Raw genomic sequence first — 23,950 nt, 5'->3', positions numbered from 1 at the left:
CCTTTTTCTCCCTTTTGTTGTTGAAATCAACAAAACTATGACGAGAAAGTGCCATGAAGGTCACCAGAGCGTTTTATTGACATGCAAAACACAAACAAGCTGATGCCAATCAGAAATTACTTCAGTCATACTGTGCAGAAAATTAGATTGAGGCTGGGAAATAACAACCGGAGCTAACTCTACTATATCTGTATCTGAATCTACTCACTCGCACTGCGCCAATGATTCACCATTCTGACCTACTAACATTTAAAATAACTGTTGATGTGTGAGCAGTTTATAGTCGGGCTGGGCGAAGACAACACGTCATTTGCTTTTCAGAGGAAATATTCTGAAACAAAATCTGTCTAGATATGAAAATTGATGGCTAGGTAAAGAGAGCAGCCACTGAAACCTGTGTATAGCTTTCATTTTCTGTTCCATTTTGATATTTGTACCTTATACCTTTTCATTCACACTGAGTGACAACACCTCTTGTTGCTTTCTGTGCTGTTTGGAATTGAATAGCATTGAATGAGCCTTTGAGGATTCACTAAACTCATTTATAAATAGCTGTAATCATGCTTTAATTTATATTAAAGCCCCTATGTGTAAGTGTTACAGACCTATTTTATTAATATTGATATTTTGTATAATGGTCTTTTTCATTGTTTATTAAGTAAATTTATTGATTGTCCCAGCAACTCTTGACTGTTTGATTATGATCCACAGGATCAGTCATTTCCATGGTTTCCATTCATTGTCTATGTGAGCTGTCAGGCAATGCATTCTGGTAGGGCCATGGTGCATTTCAAGAGCTCCTCATTTGCATAAGGTAGAGGTAGAGTCTAGGCTACTTTATGCAAATCAGGGCCGTCTGGCACCATGACACACTGCCTCTGGAAATGTTTAAACTAACTGTTGTCCATCTAAAATGAAGATAGATTCAACAACTGTGTGGCATATGTCTCTCCTATGTTCTCAGACACATTTTGGTGAACACTTTTTTTGATTTTGAAATCTGGGAGCAGCAACCAGGGATCTCCGGTTGTGCCCAATGCTGGGATCGACCCCTCACTAGAGGAGCCTGGGAGTTTACTCTTCAATCTCACAGAGTCTCCATATTTTTATTGCTGTTTTTTTTCTGCATGCTCTCAGGGCGGTGGTCTCTAAGTTTGTGACTGCGACTCAGTGTCCCAGTTCTTCCCAGGGTTCTTCTTTCGGTTCCTCTCCGCCATCACCAAAGCCGCCACCACAGTGACCAGCACAGTGATGGTGATGACAAGCACGGTGGCTGTTTCTGCGATGCAGAGCTGGCTGTCAACCCAGGCCAGTGAAGCCCCGGCCAGCTGCGGCGGGTCCTGGCACGTCACGTTGCGATAGTCGTCGATGTGAAGGTGGCGAACGTGCAAGATCTTACTGAAGACGCGATGCAGGTCACAGTCACAGCTCCACGGGTTGCCTGGTGGAGCAACAATAAAGCATAAATGTAGAGATCAACAAAAAAGACAAGTCAAATACTCAATGTCAAGTGTCCCCTTGACCCCAGACTCCTGAGATTTTGACCAAACACAACAAAAAGTTAAATGTTTTAATCGTTTGAAGCACGTATATACCAGTGCTGTAGTTAAGACCACCTTTGTCCAAGACCAGAGCTAGTCGAGACCAAGTCACAGTCCCAATGAGACAGCAACCATGGTAACCAGGTGGCCAATGTCATTGCCCGTTCTAGATGGATTTTGAATGAAACCAATACCTATTTTCTGAACAAGCACACAAAACATATTGTTGGTCTCGAACAAGACCAGCTAGAATATTTGGTGAGACCAATGGCCAAGTCCAAGTGCAAAAGTCTAAGACAATAGAAAAAATGGACCTGGACTTTAGCTGTACTATACACTGGTATATACAAGCACTTGGTCAATGGCCCTCCACTTAAAACTGTGTTGCTGTGGGTATCCCACAAGGCTCTCTGGGTCAAGTTAATAAAAATAAATATGCAATGTCCAGTTGCAGTTTCAAAATAAAGCTTGTGAAGTTAATGTTGTGGAATGGTTGCACATTGGATAAGTTTAGCCACAGCCAATTCTTTATTCATAATTTTTTTTATACTATTATGTCAACTTCCTTTACCACAGAGTGAATAAACACATTCATATTGTGAGAGAGAGAGAGTGGTGTCTCTTCACTTGGTCCACAACAAAGGTTAACGCGAGCTGAACGTGGGTCACAGTATTAGTAGTGATATTGAAACCTGACAGCTGGATGTGTGTAGCTGTTGTATGGAGGCTGATAAAGGTCTTAAACTTGAGGTGATGCAGGTTGTTTCCCTCCAGAGCCAGGACTGCCAGGCTGTAGAGAGGAGCCAGAGCATCAGTGTCTATCTGGGAGATGTTGTTGTTACTCAGCTGGAGCACCTAGACAGACAGACAGGCATTCAGACAGGGATACAGACAATGTGTTCACACACAGAGTCATTTTACGAGTCATTTATGCACCTCTAGTCCAGGCAGCATATCCAGGCTCCCCTGCTGCACCACCTTCAGTCTGTTGTTGTGTAGGTAGAGCTGTCTGAGTCTGGAGAGGCCCCTGAACACACTGGAGCCAAACGACACCAGCTGGTTATAACTGAGGTCCAGCTTCTCCATGCTGTCCAGATACTCCAAGCTGAATGAGGAAGAGTCAGACACCACATGTGCTGAATACTGCTTTGTTTAGCTTCACCCACTGGTGGTTAAACTCTCTTGTGGAGAGGTTTGTTAGTCTATATTGCCTAGCTTACAGTATCGCAATATATCACAATGTATTTGATCGTAACCCCTGTGTCGCTAAATGTAGTGTATCGCCAGATTCTTGCCAATACGCAGCCCTAGAAATAACTGACTTGGCCACTTGGGGGCAGTGGAAACAAGCTGTGAACACAACACTGACATACTATCATCTTTTAAGTTGATATGATGAACTTGTTAGCTTATTTACACACACGACTTCAGACACCACCAGGAGCATTTCAGGAAAGGAGCATTTTGCCCCCATGCCCTGAGTTTGTTAACTTGCTCAGATTGTAATAATGTAAGGAGGCACATTGATTTACTACAAACGACACCTTTCACATTAGACCGTAATGTGAGCAATTGTTATTATAAAAATATTGATCATAGCTGCTTTAATTTCGAGTTTTAAACTACATTTAACAATTAAAGCTGCAAGCAGCGATAAACGGGCCCTGGTACACTCAAGCTGCAACATGGCAAAACATCCAATTAAAACTAATGCTTTTGATAACTTTTCATTGTCAATGTCTTTAGGGAGTACTGATGGAATTTTAAGTCCATCCGATCAAGTTCGTTGAAATACAATGCCTCGAAATGGCAAAAACGGCGCCACAAAATTTTCAAAAATAAAGTTCAAAATGGTCGAGTTCCTGTTGGTACCTGTATCCAGATATGTGATTCAAGTTGTTGTGCTCCAGTCGCAGCTCTCTGAGAGCAGACAGACTGGTTGAGAAGTCAACCGGGAGAGATGTTAACTGGTTCCAACTGAGATCCAGTTTCTCCAGGAAGGACAAAGAGAAAAATGCCTGTGGGGAGAGGGGAAGACAGAGAGAAGCATACATTTAACTACTTTTACTAGACTTTTACTTTAAACTACCAGACTGACATTTCCAGTGCTTTCACCTTCCTCTGTCCCACCATTCCTACCTGTGGTTGTATTGCCTGTATCTGGCTGTTGGTCAGCACCAGCACCCGCAGGGACCACAATCCAGTGAAGGCTCGGGTGCCAATCTCGCTCAGATTGTTTCCTCCCAGCTCCAGCAGCCACGTGCCGTGTGGGAGGCCTCTGGGAACGTGCTCGAACCCACGGCCACGGCAGTCCACCAGGTCGGTGTGCTCGTAACAAACGCACTGATGTGGACACAACCGCAAGCCCTCGATGAATGGAAGAAGGGATGGGGGGAGATAAAAGACAAGAAGGAAGAAGAGAAGGGCCAGGAAAAGGAGACGCATATTTCCCTGGACAGCAACAGGAGGGACGGCAGCTAATTCAAAGGAGCAGCTGAAGGGGAAAGTTGAATGAAGCTTGGTAGTTTAATTCTGCAGTTCTCTTCGCCAAGCCTCGCAGTCACTGTGGAGGCAACTGGAAATAAGACAGAAAGCATGGCAGTGTTTAGTTTACTTTTAAATAAGTAAGTAAGGTGTTTGGCTGCAGTACAGGTCAGAAAGCGTGCTGCCTCCATGTTAACAGATGGGACGTGGGCCAACTTAAAATTCTGATAAATTTCTCCCAAAGATGGTTTCTGTCCTTCTAGGTAGTTCTTATTACACTGATGTATGCAGATGCATCTGTCAGAGTATTTAAAACATGAGCTTGGAGATTCGTCTTGTTCCCAGGCTAGCTTTAAGCATTTATTAGTTTATTAGTTTTGAAAATAAAAACAAAAAATGGAATATCAAGCTGTTTTCCGTTTTGGCGACAGAGTAACCTGACCCCAATCAGCATTTACACACTCAAACTTCATGACATCTTCCAGCATCTCGGATTTCCCCCGTTAAGAACAATAGTCCCCAAACCTTCACCATTACATAAGTTACTTACTGTAGCACAATTGTAACACTTGTTTTTACTAGAGTTTTTCATCCGATTTATCCTCCCTTTCCTGTGCAAATGTAATTACATAATCACAGTCATTAAGAGCAGAGCAGCAGAACGGATTAAAGTCAGTGAGTCTGTCTGATACACACACGCACACACACACACACACACACACACACACACAGTATGTTTTTTATTTGAGGCTACAGCTTCTAAATGACCTGTTTGTTATTTTCTCATAACTTGTTCACTATCAATACAGATATTCTTATAATGTACAGTAAAACAGCTTATAGTGATTTCCTGGTTGATAATAGATTTTTCACACTGAAAACATTCTAATTATTGTATTTTTACATTTTTATACTGAATAAAATTGAAATGAGTAAAATTAACATCCTAATGACACAAACATAAACAAAACAAAAAAAAAAACCTTCCTCCCCCAAATGTCCAACTTACCTCCTCTGCTGACGAAGAACCCAGAAGGTCTCCATACTGGGTCGTCAACCTTTCTATGTCCTGACTTCACTGGACAGCGAGACACAAACAGATGATGGACAGAGAGACACAAAGACAGAGTGATGATGCTGATGGAGAGTGGGCGCAGTCAGCTGTGTCAGTAATCCCCTAATCCTCTTCAATCACCAAATGTTTCCTCTCATCCACTGAACGCAGCTCATCTGATGTTTTTATCATGTCTCTGTCTCTGAGCCCCTCCCTTTCGTGTCCTTATAATACCACTGCGGAGCCTTGGCGTCCCACCATCCGTCTGTTTTACTGACTTTAATATTATATAAAGACTGTTAACGTCTTGTGAGGCATTTGTGTGTGTGTGTGTGTGTGTGTGCGGATGGGCCCCAGAATCCCCAGGTTCACTGCATGTCAGTTGGTGGTGTTATTTTTAATTTACTGCAGATTTGTTTGGAAGTTTTGCATTCCTAATTTTATTTTTTAAATGATTATTATTATCTATTGTGATTTAGTGCAATTGTTATTAGACTCAACTCAACTCAGGCGGGTCCTGTGACTGTATCTTAATCCTGTCCTGGCTGGGAAGCCCTCGTAGACGTTAAGTATTTTAGTTCCTTTTCTTACATTTTTAATTTTCAACTGTATTCATCAGTGTAATTGTCGCCTACTCAAACAATAGAACAAAAAAAAAAAAGAAATCAATTGCTGGACAACTATTTTGATTAACCATTTTTATAAGTAAATGAATTGTTTAAACTATGAATCTGATATAATGCCCCGTATGAAAGGCATTTACTGCTTTTTCACTATATCTGTAATAAACATTTCATTAATTAAAAAATAATTCAAACAGAAAATATGATTCTATTGCCCTGACAATAACACCAGTCTGCAGGCATTTCTTTTCCCAACCAGGAAGCCCGACGTAGCCGCCGGCATGACGCCCACTGCGTCATGACGTTGTCGAAATAAACGCAAACTTCTGAATGCGGAAGCGGCGGCTGTTGTGGACGGTGCACGGCGGTGGATGGTCGGTAACGGGAGAATAACGGCAGAAGAGCAGCCTGTCTGCCGTTGATGAGTGCGTGATGTTGGAGAAACCCGAGGAGGCGACCGGAAACCTCAGCGACGCACTGCTGCTAACGGAAGCTAACGGCTAACAGCGGAGGAAGGTATGTTGTCACAGTTTGACCACGTGACTGCCTCAATAACAACCCGCCTATATTTGACTTCAATTCTAAATGTATTGGAAACAAGTTGTGATTTGTTGTTGTTGTTGTTGTTGTTGTTGTTGTTGTTGTGTTAACCAGTAGAGAACTGGGGAACGTTTGCATATAATACCGGAAATAAGTGTACTCTTCCGTAGGCGGGGCCAATATGATCGTAGAGTAATAGAGATCAGCATTATATTATATTATATTATATTATATTATATTATATTATATTATAGATTGACATTGTTTGTCACCGGCTGCACATTCAGCAGGGCCCCTGGTTGTGGCTGCTGTCATCAGAAATCAGTCAGATAGCTTCTACCTTCAACACATCTACCATCCACTGAGTTCTAGAGGATCTCTCTCTAAAGCACTGGTTCTATCACTGAGTAAACTGATGACCTCTGACTGGGTGACACTTTCCTAACGCAGGACGAGGCTGTTCATCAGAGAGTCTGTGAATAGAGCTTGTGTTCAGCTCCTCAAAGTTGAGATCTTAAATAAAAATCTAAAGTTTAAAAATAACAGTGTCATTTAGTTTTATTTACAGGAATGCACCAACTTCAGGCCTGCTGTGTATATTTTTCTATAGTTGCTGTATAGTTTTCCTGCACCCCGTAAAATAGAGAAACCCTTTGCATCCCCCCCCATGAAGCTTTGGCGACCCCTAGTGGGGGCTCCAGCCCCCAGGTTGGGAACCACTGCTCTAAAACATTAGATATTAAACTACAAAAGATACTTTGTAATGTCAATACAGCCACAGCAACTACTGTACAGTATTGTTATTCAGCTACAGTAGGCTAACCTGACTAATGCCTGATAACTCTAACATAGAGCTGTAGTGATCAGTTAGTGATCAGAAATAAAGAAACTTGTGTGTTTGAAGTCGTAGCACAGTGTTGATGCTAACAGCAGGTTGAATGTGTTTCACAGTAAGTACTCCATAGGGAATGCATACAGGTCAGTTTTGGCCCACTATTAATGAAAGTTGTGATAAGGACAGAAAACCGTCTGAATCAAGCAATGACATATGTTATTCCCAGAAACCTGGACGGGGTCATTCATTAGTCACTCAGGAAATGTGTTAATAATCCTTTTAATTCTGAAAGAGAAGAGTGATTGTTGGGATGAGAGAATGATCTACAACCACTGCCGCCATTCCTCCAGCGTGTTTCACCGTTTCTGCTTCTTTGCACTGTGGTTCTGCAGCAGCCATGGCAGAGGCCGGGGCCCACCTGACCTCCACCGCCGCGAACGAGCAGCCGTCCATCTTTGAGGTCCTGGCACAGGAGTCTCTGATGGAGTCGGTCAGACCAGCACTGAGGCACGCAGTCAAGGTGAGCGCCGCTCGGACAATGTGTAGAGAATAATACTGTAAAGCTGGTCAGTGTCTGGTTATACTTTATTTGTTTTTTTTCATTATGTAAGTGATTAACTGTATGTGTATGACATGAGGGTGAAAGAAATGGTAAAAGTAAGAATCAGGATTTTTTTCCCACAGAATTGAGATCAGGATTTATTGCAGTGCACGTTGTCTTAATGCAGACAGTATGTAAACATTAGCTACTGGTAAAGGGCACCGCTCATGTGCAACTGTATCAAACGCTCATTCCAGGGATGACAAGCTAAGCCAGTGCCCGTATTGAAGTATGAGCAAACAAAAGGTTATACATACAAACTGCCACTAGATGTCGCATTAGAGCACTGGCATCTCAGACCAAAACAATGAGCGCTACGGCCACCAGACTCCACTGGTAAAATCAGTCCCATTACTGCACAGATAATCGTAAAACACACGTCAGAAAGCAAATAAAACTCACCAAAATGGGCCCTGTCAGTCTTTCCAGCAACCATCAACGCTGGTTGGTTGAAATGAAGCCCTAATTAGATTCGAAAATATTCCCGAAAAGAGCTGCAATGTCTGCAACGTGGATGGCCCTCGGAGACAAATACATAGTTCATAATGAAAGACATTGCATGGAGTTTGGTGGGGGAAAAAAATGGCAATTTTACCTCTCATAGTTGTCGCATCATAACTTCATTCAGAGTGGACAGAAGCAAAATAAAGCTGGCCAAAACCATCTTTGTTAGTCTTTCCACTGTTCCAGCAATCACCAGCTCGGAGTTTGTCTAAAGAAATCTTTCCTGGTTCTCAGGTCCTGGCGGAGTCCAACCCTTCCCGATTCGGTTTCCTGTGGCGACGCTTCGACGAGCTCTACCTGCTTCTGGACCTCCTCCTCCAGAACCACTTCCTGTCTCACTGCAGCGCCTCCTTCTCCGAGAACTTTTACGGCCTGAAGAGAGTTTCGGGAGGGCGAGGACTTCCTGTTGGCCTGGGGCTGCAGGGGAAGTCTCACTGGCGCTCTCTTCTTCTCCTGTGCCTGGTGCCGTACCTGCGGGCCAAGCTGGAGGCGACGCTGGCACGTCAGAGGGACGAGGAGGACTTCTCCATCCGGCTGGCGCAGAGCAGGGGCCAGAGGCTGTACCGGGCGGCCGTGGCGGCGTACCCTTACGTGAGCTCAGCGTGGCAGGCCTGGGTTTTCTGCCAGCAGCTGCTCTTTGTCTTTGGAGTCTCCGGGACCCATAATCCCCTGCTGTGGCTGGCCAGGGTCAGACTGGCACGACTTAACGCTCAAGATATCAAAGACATGGAGCTGAAGACCGGCAAAACTGGCACCCCAGCGGAGGGGAGGTACATCTGTCCGTTAGTACTGTTAGACTGTTCATGGAGACCTATGTTTCTTTGTTTTTTTGCCCTGCTCCTAGTCTCACAGGCAGTACTCATTTTCCCCCAGTCAGGCCTTCCAATCAGGTTTCTAGATGGATGCATGGTTGGGTCATGGTTTGGTTCGGGTCTGCTATCCCGCTAAACAGGGCTGCAACCAGCGGTTATTTTCATTAACCTGTCGATCATCTTCTCAATTCAGTGATTAGTTATTTGGTCAATAAAATGGTGAATAACGGTGATCACTGTTTCCCAAAGCCCAAAGATATATAAATAAAATATAAATATAAAATTATAAAAAAAACAGAAAAGACTCATTTGAGAAGCTGAGATCAGAGAATGTTGACTGTTTAATGGTCGACAACTAATTGATTAATAAGCTAATGATTAGCTGATTAAGTAGAGTGGCAGTTCTACCACTGAAGGAGGCCAGAAAGCAAAACCTACTTTAGAGGCTTAGATCAGGGCAAAAAGAAACTTGAACTTGTTCTACCTGTTGATTTTCATGCTGCACTGAAATAAGTGAAACCAACAGAAAGTCCGTTTTAAAAGCAACAACATTTTTCGGGAATGAAACTCCACAAATGGAGCAGAACAGGCTACCTGATATGGCAGTTTCAGGGAGTGATTATGTCCATACGGGGTTCCCATGTGTCCTGGAAAACCTGGAAATTTAGAGCCTAGCTTTCCAGTCATGGAAGCACCTGGAAACTGATTAATAAAAGTTGTCCTGCAAAGCTTTAATTGTATTTTAGCCCCTCACTCAGGTTTGAACTCTGAAACTACACTTCAGAGCGATGGCGCTCTAAATACATGCACAGAGATGTTAACTGTATGTGCAGCAAACACTTCTTTTAATAGACTAATAGGTGAGAGCTGAATCTGACTTTAAGAGGTTATGGGAAAATGTTCTTGCATGAGGCCCAGTGTCAGACAAACATCTTAAATTCACCACCCACAATGCATTGTTCTTCTGTTTGCAGCCTGGTGCAGAGAGCGTGGTGGTTGATGTCACAAGCAGCCAGGGGCGTGGCCGTGTCCCTCTCCACCTCCCTCTCCATGGGCGTCTTCTTCCTGCAGTTCCTGGAGTGGTGGTACTCCTCGGACAACCAGAGCGCCGTGAAAACCCTCACCTCGCTGCCCGCTCCTCCACCGCCCCTCCACCTGCAGCAGGAGCGCAGCGGCCGGGACTCTCCGCCCACGTCGGCCAGTCGCAGTGGAGGCGCCCAGCCCGGCTCCGACTGCAGGAACTGCCCGCTGTGCCGGAGGCTTCGCACCAACGCCACAGTGCTGTCCACCTCCGGCTTTGTGTTCTGTTACCGCTGCATCTACACATACGTGAAGGCCAACCGCCGCTGTCCGGTCACTGGCTACCCCACCGAGCTGCAGCACCTCATCAAGATCTACTCGCCGGAGAGCTAGACTACATCAGTGTGTGGAGTCTCTGACTACTGACTTTTTTTTTTTTTTTCCAGAGAACAGTGGCCTTGCGAGGTTCCCTCTGGTGTGAGGAGCTGCAGGCTCTCTGTGCTCAAATACTGTCTATTTTTTGGGATAAACACACTGTGTTTTCCTTTTGTATGAAATAAGCTTTGCAATAGTGTTTGATCATTGCTCAGTGATGCAAGCTGATTTATATCTGATGCTGGATTTCTCTTTCAGCTCACGTCACATTCAATATTTATAATTTCATTATTAAATTGTATTTTAATGTTAAGTGGTATTAAGTATTTTTTTAAGTGCAGTAATTTTTAATTATGGAAATACATACACAGTTCATTCATTATGAATTCATTATAACATGAAAAATCCTGTTAATGAAACGACATTTAAAAGAAGGGACGGGGAGCTTTAGAGGGAATTGGACTCATGATTACAGTCCTTAGACACCCTGGAAAACCTCTATGGAGCCATTATTGCAGCAAAACTATTTACAAATGAGTGGAAAGTTCCGTGTGCGAAATCAGATTTGTAAATGTGTAAAAGGATCTGTATAATAGGCACTGAGATTTGTAAATGTGTAAAAACAAATCTACAAATCTGTATTCAGATTTGCAAATGTATAATATAGATCTGTAAGTGTGTATGGATTGGATTCTGAACACACAGATTCCTGTACACATTCACAAATCTCAGTAACTGTTGTAGAGATTGTGCACACGAGATACAGTCACACAGCTCTCCACTCACATTTATAAGTGGTTTTGCTCCAATAATGGCTCCATAATGACTCTTCCATGTTGGAAGATTTGAAATGTATTTTATCCCCTCACTCAGATCGATGACGTAAACCGTATTCTGTGAGAAACCTGACTCTTGGTAGGAGCTGCACATCATGATACTTCAACGTGAAACGGACTTGTAGCGATCTTTTCAGCGTAGACGGATTGCTGTTATGGTTTGAGGTAAACTGTAGTCAATATGCCGGAGGCCACAGCGGAACAACCTAGGGCACCACAAAGAAACGGACTGTTGCTTCATGAAGGAAGAATAAAACTGGGGTCAGATGTGACAACACTATGGCTACTGGTAAATTATGAGTGAGCAAGTGCTGTCCTTATTGAAAGGTCCTGGAAAATGAGTGGGAACGCTGTTTAAAGGTAAGCTTCCCACAGATATTTGCCTGAAAACGTCCTGCAGCTGACCTGGAAGCTGTTCAGTTAACATATTTGGAGACATCAAACCTCAAAGGAATAGTTTGACATTTTGGAAAATATGTTTATTCCCTTTCTTGCTGTGATGCAGATGAGGATTGATCCCACTCTCATGTCTGTAAGCTATATAAGCTACAGCTAGCAGAGCTTAACTTGGCATTAAGACTGGAAACGAGGAAACAGCTACCCTGGCTGTCTACAGTAGCTCGAAGCAGCTTGACCGTTTAAGCATGGGTTTGCTGCGTTGAGCGGTCCGAATGGGCGCAGGATACGAGAGGCGACCATCATGGGTTTTATGCACTTTGAACAGGTTATATGAGTACTGGGAAATGCAACAGGAAATCGGTGAATTGCTTTATTGAGTTTCCAGACAAGTTTAACAACAGGCCCACTTTAAAAAAAAAAACAGGATCAACGTCACAACGTTACAGTGAGAGTAAAAAAAAAAAAAAAAAAAAAAAAAAAGGGCTTCATTAAAATGTCCACAAACCCCTGAAATGACACTGAGTGTGAAGAATCACAAGTCACCTTCTTCCCTTTTTAAGCTCCTGCAACACAATTCATCAACAGGAAATCAGGACGAGAAGGAAAAACGGGCTGAAAACTTCGAAAAAGGGACAAGTATCATCATCAATAATAGTCACAGTAATAGATTGCTCGAATAGCGTGTATTGCACATGTGTACACATATATGCACTTTATATATACATGTGAGTCAGCAAGAACTAGACACATGTTGTATTGTCGCAACAAGAAATAATCTGGATTAAAACGAGAGCACGGACAGAGAATAGTCAGGAATGTGCTTGTGATCAGTTCCAACAAAAACGGCGTTTTCCGATTTTTCAGTCACGAGCCGGACGAGAGAAAAGGTAACAGAGAGAACGTCTCCCCTCGAAAAACACAAGGAGGTAAGAGAGAGAGGAGGTGACAGTCGCACTGATTCTGAACCTCCTCGTCCCACCCCAAAAGTCCAAAGATAGCCCTCCCCCACACCGCATCATAGCAGGACACTACATTTACACCACAGTATCAAACATATCAAGAAATATACAGTATTAACTCATGTAGCAAAATAGTCTGTGTGTGTGTGTGTGTGTGTGAGAAAGTGTGCGTTTTACCTCAGTGTGTGTGTGGGTGGTAGCAACAGTAAAGCTGTGTGGCCTCTGGACTGGGGAGGTCTGTCACCCTGTCACACACACGGCCAGGCTCTGTCCGCGCTATTAGTTTTAAGTGTGCAGGATAGCAACGCCACTGGTGCAGATGGTTCTCTAGGAGCCCTTTCATTAGGACTCGGGACCAAATCTTAAACAAAAATCTTAAATCTTCAGTCCACAATCTGTGCTTATGTGTGCCCTCTGACCAAGACCAAGCAGCAACCATCCTGACTTAAAGGTCCAGTGTGTAACATTTAGGAGGATCTACTGGCAGAAATGGAATATAATATTCACAGGTATGTTTTCTACAACCGCTCTGGGTCCTCCTTGGCCACTATGTTGAACCGCCATGTTTCTACAGTAGTCCAGGACGGACAAACCAACACTGGCTCTAGATAGGGCCTTTAGCGTTTTGAGCAAGCTTCACAGCCACTGTGGTTGCTCCTTGAGCTGTATTCAACTCGTTGCAATCTGCAACTTTACCACTAGATGCAACTAAATCCTACACACTGGTTGTTTTAAAGGATGATTCTGTTTCTTACGATTTGGGTCTTATTTTTGTAGTTGTGTTGATTACGAGAACGTTGAATTCACCAAAGTAATTGCTGAAATATGAGAACACAGCAACGTCGCTACAACAGAAGCCCGGGGTACGGTCAAAATGAATTACAATGTGGTCTGACCACGTCTAAAGGGGAAAGTATTTGTAGCTGGTCCCACCCAGTGTTCTCATGGTGCATTCCATTTGAAATTGGAAGTCGGAATTTCCGATCATGAAATTCATCATCATGAAGTCGGATTTCAGACTTGGGAAAGTTGGAAGAACCTCACCAACCCCACATTAAAAAAAACCAAAATATCCTAATATGATGATTCTTAACCGTTGTATTGGGATACCTATCGTATGGCCAGATTCTTGCCAATACACAGCCCTAATTGCTAACCTAATAGGTTTTTTGACTTGAACTGGAACGTAGTCGACTCGGGTCGTTCTCCCAGCACCTCAGACTTCAGAGGAAAATGGAAAGCACCATTATTATGGAAAAAAACAAAACTAGGAAAAAAAAAAAAGGCCCAAATTGTAATAAGTGACAGGGAAAATACGAAATTCTTCAACAGACAATTTTAATTAATTGCTCGTTGGTAATTAAAAAAATAATGTTGAGAAAACGTTAAGGCATTTTTTTAATTGGGGTATAAATTGCTTAATTGACAGGCTTCTCAGCTGTGGTCCACTTGCTCGTCCCTCCACAGTTTTGTTCCTTCGTGCCGCGTGAACTCCAGTCGAGATCAGGCGTCAACAGCTACCGTCGTCAATAGCTAATTCTCATCCGTCCAACTCCACCGCTCGACCTCCCCAACGAGAGGCACTGCTATTACTGACTACTGATACAATGGACAAAATGGCCTTAGTGTTTACATTAGTACAAAAAGACTACACTGAACCGCCTGGAAACACAGCTCAATAAATCAATCAATCTTTAGATCAATCAATACTCTGTCCATCCCACCTGACAGATAATACATGCAAACAGCGCTCAACCACAGGGAACCCCGCAAATGATGTAAGCTGTGATGCTGTCTGCCGCTTCACCATGGCAACGCTAAAGCTGGACATTGAAGTTCTCTCTCTCTGTTCCAACCACTGCTGTCCTGTCAGTGTTGTATTGCTTTGAACAGACGAGACCCAGAGGAAGCAGCGTGAGCTACAACACTCGCTACACCACAAAGGGTCCTGGGAAATGGACTTGTGAGGTTGAAGATTGTGTCCGGCAGAGTCAGCTTACCGAATGACTCGATAGTGTTTCTGAGTTAAGTTTCTGATGATGCGGATGATAGAGTGGTCCAGTTCTGAAGCTTTGCGTCTACTGGGCACCTTCAACGAGCACAGGACAAAAACAGCAATAAACTGGCGCTTGGTGAACACACAACTGTGTAGTTAGCATACTTGGGCCATGGTTCCCAACAGTTAGTGGAATGGAAACGGATTTTTGATTGGATTTTCATCCATTTTAAAACTTTCATGAAAGCTAATAAAGATGATTGCTAACAAATGGTTAACGGGGGAGATTATATACCATAACAAAACAATTGAGTGCTCCATTAGCCCTGATCCAGGAACAGCATATTATGTATGGAAAATGTGTTACAGCAGGGATGCTGAAAATATGAACTCAGTGGATGGTAGGCAATCTTCTTAGTCACTTCAATGTGGAAAAATGGTTGGTGCAAACTTAGAAACTAAGAAAAAGATGTGATTTACACTGACCAAGAAAGGTCTTCTCTATTGAGCTCCACTGCGCTGCACACTACATTTTTGGCTTTGCTCCTCAAAACTACCTTGTTGTAGACTCTGCGATATTTTGTTCCCCCAATGGTTGCAGCAGCTGCTGGGCTTGCCTACCCGCTCTTTTCCACAGAGGATATCACGCCAGTGCTCATGGCAGCTAGTACCAAAAAAGTGAGCTGAATTGAAGTGGCCATCAGTGACTCTCGACTTTATCATTATCTAAGCGAAAAAGAGAGAACACTGGCAGTGTACCATTCCCTGACATCTCCCGCCCTCTCTTGGACTCCACTGAAGGCCATACCTTGTGTTCCCACTTGAGAACTTGTGAACACACTGTGACTTCCTGTGTCATCTTTGAATGCAAATTGTTTTGTATTAAAAAGGTACTACAGTTTTTAGCTGGTTATAAAACGATGTAATACTGATGCCTCTATATGATCTACATAAGCACACAAGACCATCAGCAAGAAGATTGGCCATTTCTGTAAAGTTATTCTTAATGCCTTCCACCCGGTTGGATTCCCCTTTAAATCAATGAAACAAGGCTGTAGAAGCATTACCGCTTTTGTCCACAGGGGCCGCCAGAATCAACAGAAAATGAAAAGTTCCTTGTAAGTTTACTGGAAGCTACCTTTCTTAGTCAGGGTAAGTGACATATTTTTAAACCTGCCATTTTAACCCCATCTTTTACACCTTTCTCTATATATATATATATATAAGAAGATAACCCACCATCCAGTGAGTTTGTACTTTAAACATTGCTGTAACACATTTTTGGAGCCCGTCAGTGACTAAACATCCAAGCTACAGGATGCTGATTCAGCTGTGATATGAAGTACGACGGTCAGCGCTAATGAATCACATAAACCATGGAAAAGGGCTTGCTAACTCCCTGTTGGACTGCAAAAATGCATCACCACTGGACCAAATCTATTTACCCAGTTATGACATTTGACCTTCATATCCACTGTTCTGTAGTTGCTGCTGATTGTCTGTGGAGGGCAGCGCTGCCTTCCTGGTCCTGCCAGAGGAACAGGAGCTCACTGTTCACCTCCAACAACAACAACAACCACTACAACGACAATATCCAGCAACCCTCAACATCTGTAAACAAACATACAAACATGTGGCGGTCTGATGTCATCAGACCGTGTGCTTACTTCCTGTCAAACAGCCAAACCTTTTAAACATCAAATCTCCAAATAGAATATATTCATGAATCCAATCTTATTGGATAAAACACTGTTTACATATATATATATTTATATAGAATATTATTTTTTCTTTTTTTATACAAAAAGAGAAAGTAGTTTGTGTTTTTATACATATATGTATGTACAGATATAGAAAAGTGACCACACTGAGTCTGCTGTGACGTAACCGTGGGCAACAGGACAGGAGACAGTATTTACACCAAACAAGAAATATTACAATAAAAAAAAAAATAGAAGAAATAAGAGGGACGTGGTGGTCTTTGTGGTCTGCCACAATCCAACAATCCCCTTTAGAGAAGAAGGGATGGGGCTCAGGTCACATGACTCTCAACCGAAATAAGTGAAAGAGAGAGAGAGGAGTGGTGGTCTGAAGCGATGCAGTTTCAATAAGTACATATTTTAAAGAATGAATACTGCTAAAACGGGCCTGATCCTGAGACACTCACCAGATCCCATAAAAGTCTGATTGAATATTATTATTAACATTACATTAATATTCAATGGAGATTTTTACTGGAGATGTCTAGTGTGCATTGATGGCTTTAGAGGCGTTTCTTCAGTCTGTTGGGAATACCTGGTATGAATATTATAAGATTTTAAAGAAAATACATTTCTTAGCAGTTTAAATACATTTCTGAGTACATATTTATATTATGATTCTCTCTCTCTCGCCATCTCTCTCAAGGTTGCTAAACAGTGAGATAAGAACAAATTAAGGCATCCAGATGAAGAAACAAAGACTTGAAAATGAACTGACCGACTAAAACAACAGCAGTGTGTGTGTGCATGCGCATTAGTGTGTTTCTTCAGTCCTGATTGGCTGGTTGGTTTGCTGAGGTGCTGCGGTGGTGGTGTTTTGTGGTTTCTGATTGGACGTTTTTTTGTTTTTTTTTTAAAAAAGGCACCTAGTTCCTCCTCCTCCTCTGCTCATTTTACAACAGGTTGTTCCTCCTCCGCCAGCCAACCCCACGTTCTTTCAGCCTGCCTCTCTGACAGACAGACAGACAGACAGACAGACAAGTCGTCTGCCTGCCGTCTGACATCTTGACGGGATTCAAATTCAGGTTTTCCACAGTCATCTTCCCGCTGTGGAAACCGAGGAGTAGGGACAAAATAGAAAGACAAGAGTGACTGGGCGGTGGGAGGGGAAAATTCAGTGGTGCTGTGTACAGGTGGTAAAGTATACAGGTCACAAGACGTGTCTCCTTGCTGACCCTCTCCTCCTCTGGTTTCCACGGAGATGCTAACAAGTCGTCTGCTCCTCCTTGGGCTAATGAACCAATGGAAAAGAGATGTGTCCATGTTTTTCACAGGCCCCGCCTTCTCCTGCCTCCATATTGTTCTCCTCAGCCAATCGGAGTCCTCCCCAACGAGACAATTCGACTCTGCGTGTGTGTCCCTACACACACTCTGCGGAGGAATAGGAAGAGGAAGAGGAGGTGCCAGAAGGAGGTGAATGTGGAGTTTTTGTGTGGTTCTTTTTTAAGCTCCGCCTACAATACAGGCTCTTCTTCCATTGGCTCCTCTGTGGACCTGCAGACAGTTCAAAATCGAATGTCACATTTAAAAGCACTTTTCACATATACAATTAATTTATAAAATAAGCCTCAAGTATAATATTATGCACTTGTAAAAATAACTGTAGCGTTTAGCATTATCTCATCTAGTTACTATCTAGTTACTTTGTGTTGCTTAAATAGTTTAATGCAATTAACTTTATTTTCCAGCAATAGGTATACCTCAAGGCTCGGTGTTAGGGCCCCTCCTATTTAGTCAATGTAACAACGATCTCCCACAACAGTGACAAATAGAAGTGCAAATGCATACAGATGACATTGCTGTATACGCACAGGAAAAAAACACAGGTGGTGTAGCTGCAATTCTAACACAGTGGCTTGATTGGTGATGCCGTAGTCTGAATATTGGCAAGATAAAAGTTATTTTTAAATTTCCGAAAAACCAATAGAACCAATAGAACCCTGATAATGCATGGTATTACGGACTTTGCCTCTTTATGTATATATATATGTATAAAAACTAGCTGCACCTGCATGTGATTGAGTGCAGGGAGAACCAGAAATAAATTGAGGAGTGTCTAGTGCAAGAACATTTCATCATAAGATCACGAATAATGTTCCTGTAAGTTACCCTTCAATATCATATTATTTTATTTTATTACAATACAATATATATTTGTGCTAGTTAATATGTCCTTGCTTCATTTTAATTCCATTTTTCTAAGGCACAATAGCAATAAGCTAGCTAATAGCTGCTGCTGCTAATTAATGCTGCTGACAGTGGAAGAACCATTATTATCAGCAATCTGCTGACTGACACATGTACGGGCTTGTACCATACGGGTTCTCTAATGATGCTGTGAAGCTATCACAGTTCTCTGCTGACCTGTTGGTTTCCGTGTTGTCTGGAACGGAGCTTGGCTGCTCAACGTCAACACTGAGGGAGGCCATGGCGCTGACTGTTTCTGCCTCGTCCTCTGATTGGCCCTGAGACCCCAGGGGGCCGTCCATTAGCGAGTGGCCACTCGTCTGAGACAAACTCTGGAGACAGGACCAGTGTTTACCTGCAGAGACAAAGAGAAAGAGAGCAATACACATTGACTGAGGATCAAGAGCTGTGCGTGTGTGTGTGTGTGAGAGTGAGTGAGTGAGTGATTGAGTGAGTGGGTGCGTGTGTGTTTCTTACTCTGGATCTCTATTACTCTCTCTAGTGAGGCCCAAGCTTTTGGACATGGCTTCTCCTGAGGCCACTGGAACACAGAGTCACACTGAGAGAGACAGAGAGTGTGTGTTAACAGCAATGCAGGAAATACTAAGTACCCCAACACATCCAGCAAACACAACGCTCATCACTGAGGACGATAATACCACAGACTGGAGGCTTCTTTACCTTTGCACATGTTGACCTGCACTGTCTAAAAGGAATAGTTCAACATTTTAGGTAAATTACTTAGCCGCTGTCCCCCTAAGAGTAAAAACACAACAGATCATTTTGAGCTTCTTACACTACTCCAAACAAGCATCAGCTGAACAAAGATTTCACAGGGACAATTAACAACGCAAATAATATTGATACTTAATTCACCATCATAGTAAGTTAGTATCAAGGCTCTTGAACTTTGTCATAATAGAACTATTAAGCTGCTGCTTTAACAGCTAATTACTCATTGCTAACTTTGCACCAAAGATCAGGAGTGACAGGATTATTTCCAGGATATTTGGTCATTTTTTATCAATTTCCAGGTGTTTCCAAGACTGGAAAACTAGTCTCTAAATTTCCAGGTTGTGTGGGAACCCTGGAAAAGCACCACATACGACTTAGTATACTGACTTAGTAGGGCGTAAGAGGAGAGGGAGAGACCCTAGAGTTGTTAGCAGAAGAGCCACAGACTGCGATTACTCTTCTTTTTTTTGCTTTTCATTTATTGTGACAGCTGTAGAGTGACAGGAAAGGGGGGAGGAACAATGGGCCAAGGGTCAGAGTTGAACCCATGGTCACTGCAGCAAGGACTCAGCCTTGGTACATGGGGCGCCAGCTCTACAAGGGAAGCTACCAGGGTGCCCCAAAGATCATCTTTTTAACCCGACATCTGCAGGGGAAGGGGAGTAGTGTCAGGTCACATGACTTCCTGATTATGATTTGTTTACTATTGCCAGCAATAGCAAGCATAAGTTATGAGACAAAAGCAGAAATGGAGTGAAGGAAGAAGACTTTTCTTCTACTTGGGACAGAACCAGGCTAGCTGTTTCCCCCTGTTTACAGCCTTTATGCTAAGCTAAGCTAATTAATCTTCTCATCCAACTCTCAGAAAGAGTGAATCTCCCAAAATGTTGAACTGTTTCTTTAACATTCAAACTCTGCTCCTTTGTGAAATCCCTAAAAGGTAACTAAAGACAGTGTGCTATTTCTATACTATTCATAGAGAACACAGGTTGACAAAGGCTAGAGTGTTTCATGTTTTAAATGAAAACATTAATAATTACTGATGACATTCTCTGTCTTACCGGGTCTCCCAGAAGCGCAGACACACAGGCCTCTGACGCGTCACATATGGCGGTGAGGTCATGACCACCCTCCAGCGCCATAACAACACGCCCACCCGCCAGACCCATCAGCAGCTGCGTTAGCTGCCCGAAACCTGCAAACACACATGGGGCACAGTCCAGAAACACACATTATTTGGCGATCGTGTCGGTGACATAGCGTTCAGAAAATGGCCTTGTTCTGATCACCGTGGTAACTGGTGTAGTACTCACACTTGGCAGAAACATTGTATCCTCCCAGAGGAGACTGATGACCCTCCACTGCGTCGAAGCCTGCAGACACCAGAACCACATCTGGGCTGAACTGCTGGGCGATGGGCATCACCACACTCCTACACACACACACACACACACAATGGACATTTTAATGCATTCTGTTTCCTTCATGGTTCATACTGAACATAAACCAACCTTTTCGTCTCACTTTATTCGCATCAATTTGGCCACTGAGGACTTTTTGTGGACAGTATTTACTCACTGGGTGCCAAACATCTCACTGATCTCCCTCTACTGACCTCTGTAGTAACATAGCTATTTAAAACATATATTTAAAAAGGTGAGAATCCAATCATTATAATGGTTACCTAAAGGCAGTGAGGTACTCCACATCACCCATGGGTGGCTCTACTCCTCCGGTCCATGCTATGTTCACATTAAAACCAACACCTACACCTGATCCCACCTGCAGAGAGAGCGAGAGAGAGTTGGAGCAAGTTGGTCATAGGAATATAAAATATACCAATATATGTAGATTACATTAGTAATAAATCACTTGGAATTCGGTTCCAGTGGTTGTTTAAAGTGTGTCAACAATATCACCATATATCAACCAAGTTTTGGTTTTATGAGTAGTATGAAGGAAACTACAACCTGAATTCCATTATACAACCCTGCTTTGTAAAATGACAAACCATGTATCCTTGTATCACAGCCACAACATTTTTATTGAATATCTGAAATGAATATATGAATATTAAGCATTTTAATATTATTCACATAAAGTAACACAGTATGAATTTAACTGCAGATCTGAGTCTATTTTGTATTCTTTTTTCTAATGGCCACTGTCTCAACCATGCTATGGCACTAATCAAACACTAGCATCCTCCAGATCCTACTTCCATTTAACCTCTGGCTCTGATGACACATTCATTGGTACCAACCATGCCATGGTAGCATGTTGGGAAGGGCACTGCATGATCAGTCATTTTAATTTAGAGAGAGAGACTTCAGCCGCTCTATTCCACTCTTAGGAAATAAAGCGTTAAATTAGATCCAACATTTGTGGCACCAATACGAGGGTGGAACACTGTGGTACTTTAATCTTTTTTCAGCCTCTTCCTGTTTACCTCTATTAGCAGTACAGTAGCCTCACAGGTCAGACCTATCCCTTACTACAATATTAGCAGTAACGGAGAGGTCATAGCAACATGGCTAAACTGTAGGCTGTTACCACTTTGTATATATATATATATATATATATATATATATATATATATATATATGTGTATGTACTATAGCAGATTATTTTCATTGCTGTCACTATCACATAAGCAGTAGACCTTTAGGCAAATTTGTTTTGTTTCCCTCGGTGAGCAAACAGATTGACCTGTTGAATGGAGAATGGAGTAAATAAAATAATAATAAACATTACAGTCTTCTTTGAGTTCCTGCACCAAGCTTGACAACAACAATGCCAGTGTAATAGCCTGTAGTAAAGAATCACCACTGGTGCAGTGCAAAGTGTTTGATCAGTATGGAGCATGTTTTGATGAGCAAGTCCCTGTTTTGTTCGTTTATCTGCTTGTTGCAGTAGCACACCCATAAGGATGCACATATGTGTGTGAGTGTGCACATAGAAGGAGAAGAAGAAACACAGAAAGAGGTGGAACAAGATGCAGAGGAGGCTCATCAACAGAAGAAGGTGACGCAGCGGTCAAAGTCTACCTCGCTATTCCACTGATCGACTGTTGGTGGCAGCACTGCAGCAAAAAATATACCAGTGTACAGGGAAGAAGAAACCCCAAGTTTAAATCTGGACTTTTCAAGTACTTTTTGAGTACAATTAGAGGGCAAACAATAGTTTACATATGCCAGTCTAGCTTAGCACAGTACTATACAAAGACTTGTATGGGTCACCTGTGTGTGTGTGTGTGTGTGTGTGTGTGTGTGTGTGTGTGTGTGTGTGTGTGTGTGTCTATGTGTGTGTGTGTGCGTGTGTGTGTACCTCCTCAGGAGCTCCGCTGCCAGGAAAGAAGTTTCCATCATCGTAGCGGTGGAGGGAGATGTAGAGGACGTTGGGGTCGCTGTAGAAGGCCTGCTGGGTGCCGTTGCCATGGTGAATGTCCTGTGGTGACAGGTCACAGTGGCATGAGAGAGAAGGTCAATGGTTGATACAGGCACTCTTAACACACTGTGGTCAACACATAACCCACAGTTCTCTTTGCCTGCATATATAAAAGCCTGCACAGAATAATTAACTATTAACTATTAACTTGAGGTGTCACATTGCAACAGCAGTGAACTTTTTATACATACAAAAGGAAACTTTTGAAGCCAACTTCTCTCTGTGACCTGTGCAAATGTTAAACTGGGCCAAATGGGACCAACGAGCCAGGTGGGTGCTGTTTATTCACAACAGTCTGAACAGGAAGTGCGGAGGACAGAATGAATCAGCTGTAAATTACATTTAATGGTGCACACCAACTCATATTTCTAATTCAGTGAGTTTTAAAAAATAAACTGGAGTTCCAAGTAGAATGAACAAGATAACCAAGGAAACATTCAAAACATGACTCAGCCTTGGTTTTCATTAAAGCTGCAGTAGTTCACTTTTAATAAAGTACCTTTTTTTCATGTTCACTGAAACTTTCCCTATATCCTGACAGTAGAACACGAGACAGATAATCTGTGAGACAATCAGGTTCCTCTGGCTCCTCCTAGTGGTAACGGGGGGGGGTTGCTACTCACCCAGTCCACAATGAGGATCTTGCCCACTCCCAGCTTCTGTTGCAGCAGCTTGGCTGTGATGGCTACTGAATTAAAGAAACAAAACCCCCTGTTCCAGCAAAACACATGTAGAGAAAGAGTGGTACAGACTGTTAGTCATCAACAAAATGTGCTGTTGTGAAATATGCAGTGGTGTAACAATGAGCTTATGGCTGTACTCACATGGCAGTGGATTCCTCAGCGTGGTGACCTGGTGGACGCACCACTGCGAAGCCATTCTGGCACAAAAACAAAAAACAGACACAGAGTGAAGGACGGGTCAGACCGTGTGTTTACTTTCAGGAAAACTTACACACTCGTGAGTATTTGCGCGTTACCTTCAGCTCCCCTGCCGCCACTCTGAAGGCCAGCTCGATGACGGAGCCAACTGCCATGCGGACTGCAGCCGACGAGTGCATCTCATTCCACACGGTGTCGCTGTCCACCTGCGGGGGGTTCACAGAGCTCAGACCACAGCTAAAACACTGATATACAGACAGATGGATGGAGTAAAGAGATGGCCTCACCCCGATTCCTCCACAAGGAAGAACAGCATACATCTTCTGGCTAATTGGACCTGAAACAACCAATCAGAGTAGAG

At 42.9% G+C, this 23,950-nt stretch overlaps 3 protein-coding genes across 10 annotated transcripts in view; 1 reads left to right on the top strand and 2 right to left on the bottom strand.

Moving 5' to 3' along the window:
* Window positions 1–49: 49 nt before the first annotated feature.
* Window positions 50–5,986, bottom strand: si:ch211-237i5.4 (leucine-rich repeat-containing protein 70). 4 transcript variants are annotated; one of them, XM_051389172.1, is made up of 7 exons: window positions 5,924–5,986; window positions 5,035–5,103; window positions 3,681–4,116; window positions 3,414–3,559; window positions 2,478–2,646; window positions 2,234–2,396; window positions 50–1,441 (listed from the first exon to the last, which is right to left on the bottom strand). In XM_051389172.1, exons 3-7 carry the CDS (start codon window positions 3,984–3,986, stop codon window positions 1,149–1,151), a joined length of 1,077 nt encoding a protein of 358 aa, XP_051245132.1. In that variant the 5' UTR covers window positions 3,987–4,116; window positions 5,035–5,103; window positions 5,924–5,986; the 3' UTR covers window positions 50–1,148. The 4 variants fall into 4 exon arrangements, with proteins under 4 accessions (XP_051245132.1, XP_051245133.1, XP_051245131.1 ...); XM_051389173.1 differs by lacking the exon at window positions 5,924–5,986 and having other exon boundaries at window positions 3,681–4,636; window positions 5,035–5,831; XM_051389171.1 differs by lacking the exon at window positions 5,924–5,986 and having other exon boundaries at window positions 5,035–5,831.
* Window positions 5,987–6,030: 44 nt separating this feature from the next.
* On the top strand, window positions 6,031–10,702 carry pex12 (peroxisomal biogenesis factor 12). Its single transcript, XM_051389170.1, has 4 exons — window positions 6,031–6,218; window positions 7,470–7,597; window positions 8,417–8,952; window positions 9,969–10,702. Exons 2-4 carry the CDS (start codon window positions 7,475–7,477, stop codon window positions 10,405–10,407), a joined length of 1,098 nt encoding a protein of 365 aa, XP_051245130.1. The 5' UTR covers window positions 6,031–6,218; window positions 7,470–7,474; the 3' UTR covers window positions 10,408–10,702.
* Window positions 10,703–11,980: 1,278 nt separating this feature from the next.
* hdac5 (histone deacetylase 5) overlaps window positions 11,981–23,950 on the bottom strand; it is a 73,601-nt gene continuing 61,631 nt past the window's right edge. For 4 of the 5 annotated variants that reach the window (XM_051389090.1, XM_051389089.1, XM_051389087.1 and 1 more), the window contains 11 exons: window positions 23,877–23,926; window positions 23,688–23,795; window positions 23,533–23,588; window positions 23,332–23,419; window positions 22,589–22,708; window positions 20,946–21,043; window positions 20,575–20,693; window positions 20,323–20,456; window positions 19,004–19,085; window positions 18,704–18,881; window positions 11,981–17,833 (listed from right to left, as the gene is read on the bottom strand). In XM_051389090.1, coding sequence (XP_051245050.1) covers window positions 17,794–17,833; window positions 18,704–18,881; window positions 19,004–19,085; window positions 20,323–20,456; window positions 20,575–20,693; window positions 20,946–21,043; window positions 22,589–22,708; window positions 23,332–23,419; window positions 23,533–23,588; window positions 23,688–23,795; window positions 23,877–23,926 — 1,073 coding nt within the window. In that variant the 3' untranslated portion in view covers window positions 11,981–17,793. The remainder of the gene's footprint in view (window positions 17,834–18,703; window positions 18,882–19,003; window positions 19,086–20,322; window positions 20,457–20,574; window positions 20,694–20,945; window positions 21,044–22,588; window positions 22,709–23,331; window positions 23,420–23,532; window positions 23,589–23,687; window positions 23,796–23,876; window positions 23,927–23,950) is intronic. The other variant, XR_007882093.1, reaches the window with a different exon arrangement.

Source organism: Dicentrarchus labrax, unplaced genomic scaffold (genome assembly GCF_905237075.1).
Source record: "Dicentrarchus labrax unplaced genomic scaffold, dlabrax2021, whole genome shotgun sequence".
Lineage (NCBI taxonomy): Eukaryota > Metazoa > Chordata > Actinopteri > Moronidae > Dicentrarchus > Dicentrarchus labrax.
Note: the sequence above shows the minus strand (reverse complement) of the source record. Positions and strands in the feature narration are given on the sequence as shown.

Bases quoted from the DNA above. Each gene is read 5' to 3' on its own strand.
- si:ch211-237i5.4 (XM_051389172.1), bottom strand. From the start codon at position 3,986: ATGCGTCTCCTTTTCCTGGCCCTTCTCTTCTTCCTTCTTGTCTTTTAT. The intron at 2,647-3,413 runs GTACCAACAGGA...TTCCTCATTCAG, and splicing joins AATCACATATCTGGATACAG to CTTGGAGTATCTGGACAGCA. The intron at 1,442-2,233 runs GTTTCAATATCA...TTGCTCCACCAG, and splicing joins TACACACATCCAGCTGTCAG to GCAACCCGTGGAGCTGTGAC.
- pex12 (XM_051389170.1), top strand. From the start codon at position 7,475: ATGGCAGAGGCCGGGGCCCACCTGACCTCCACCGCCGCGAACGAGCAG. The intron at 7,598-8,416 runs GTGAGCGCCGCT...CCTGGTTCTCAG, and splicing joins CACTGAGGCACGCAGTCAAG to GTCCTGGCGGAGTCCAACCC. The intron at 8,953-9,968 runs GTACATCTGTCC...TTCTGTTTGCAG, and splicing joins GGCACCCCAGCGGAGGGGAG to CCTGGTGCAGAGAGCGTGGT.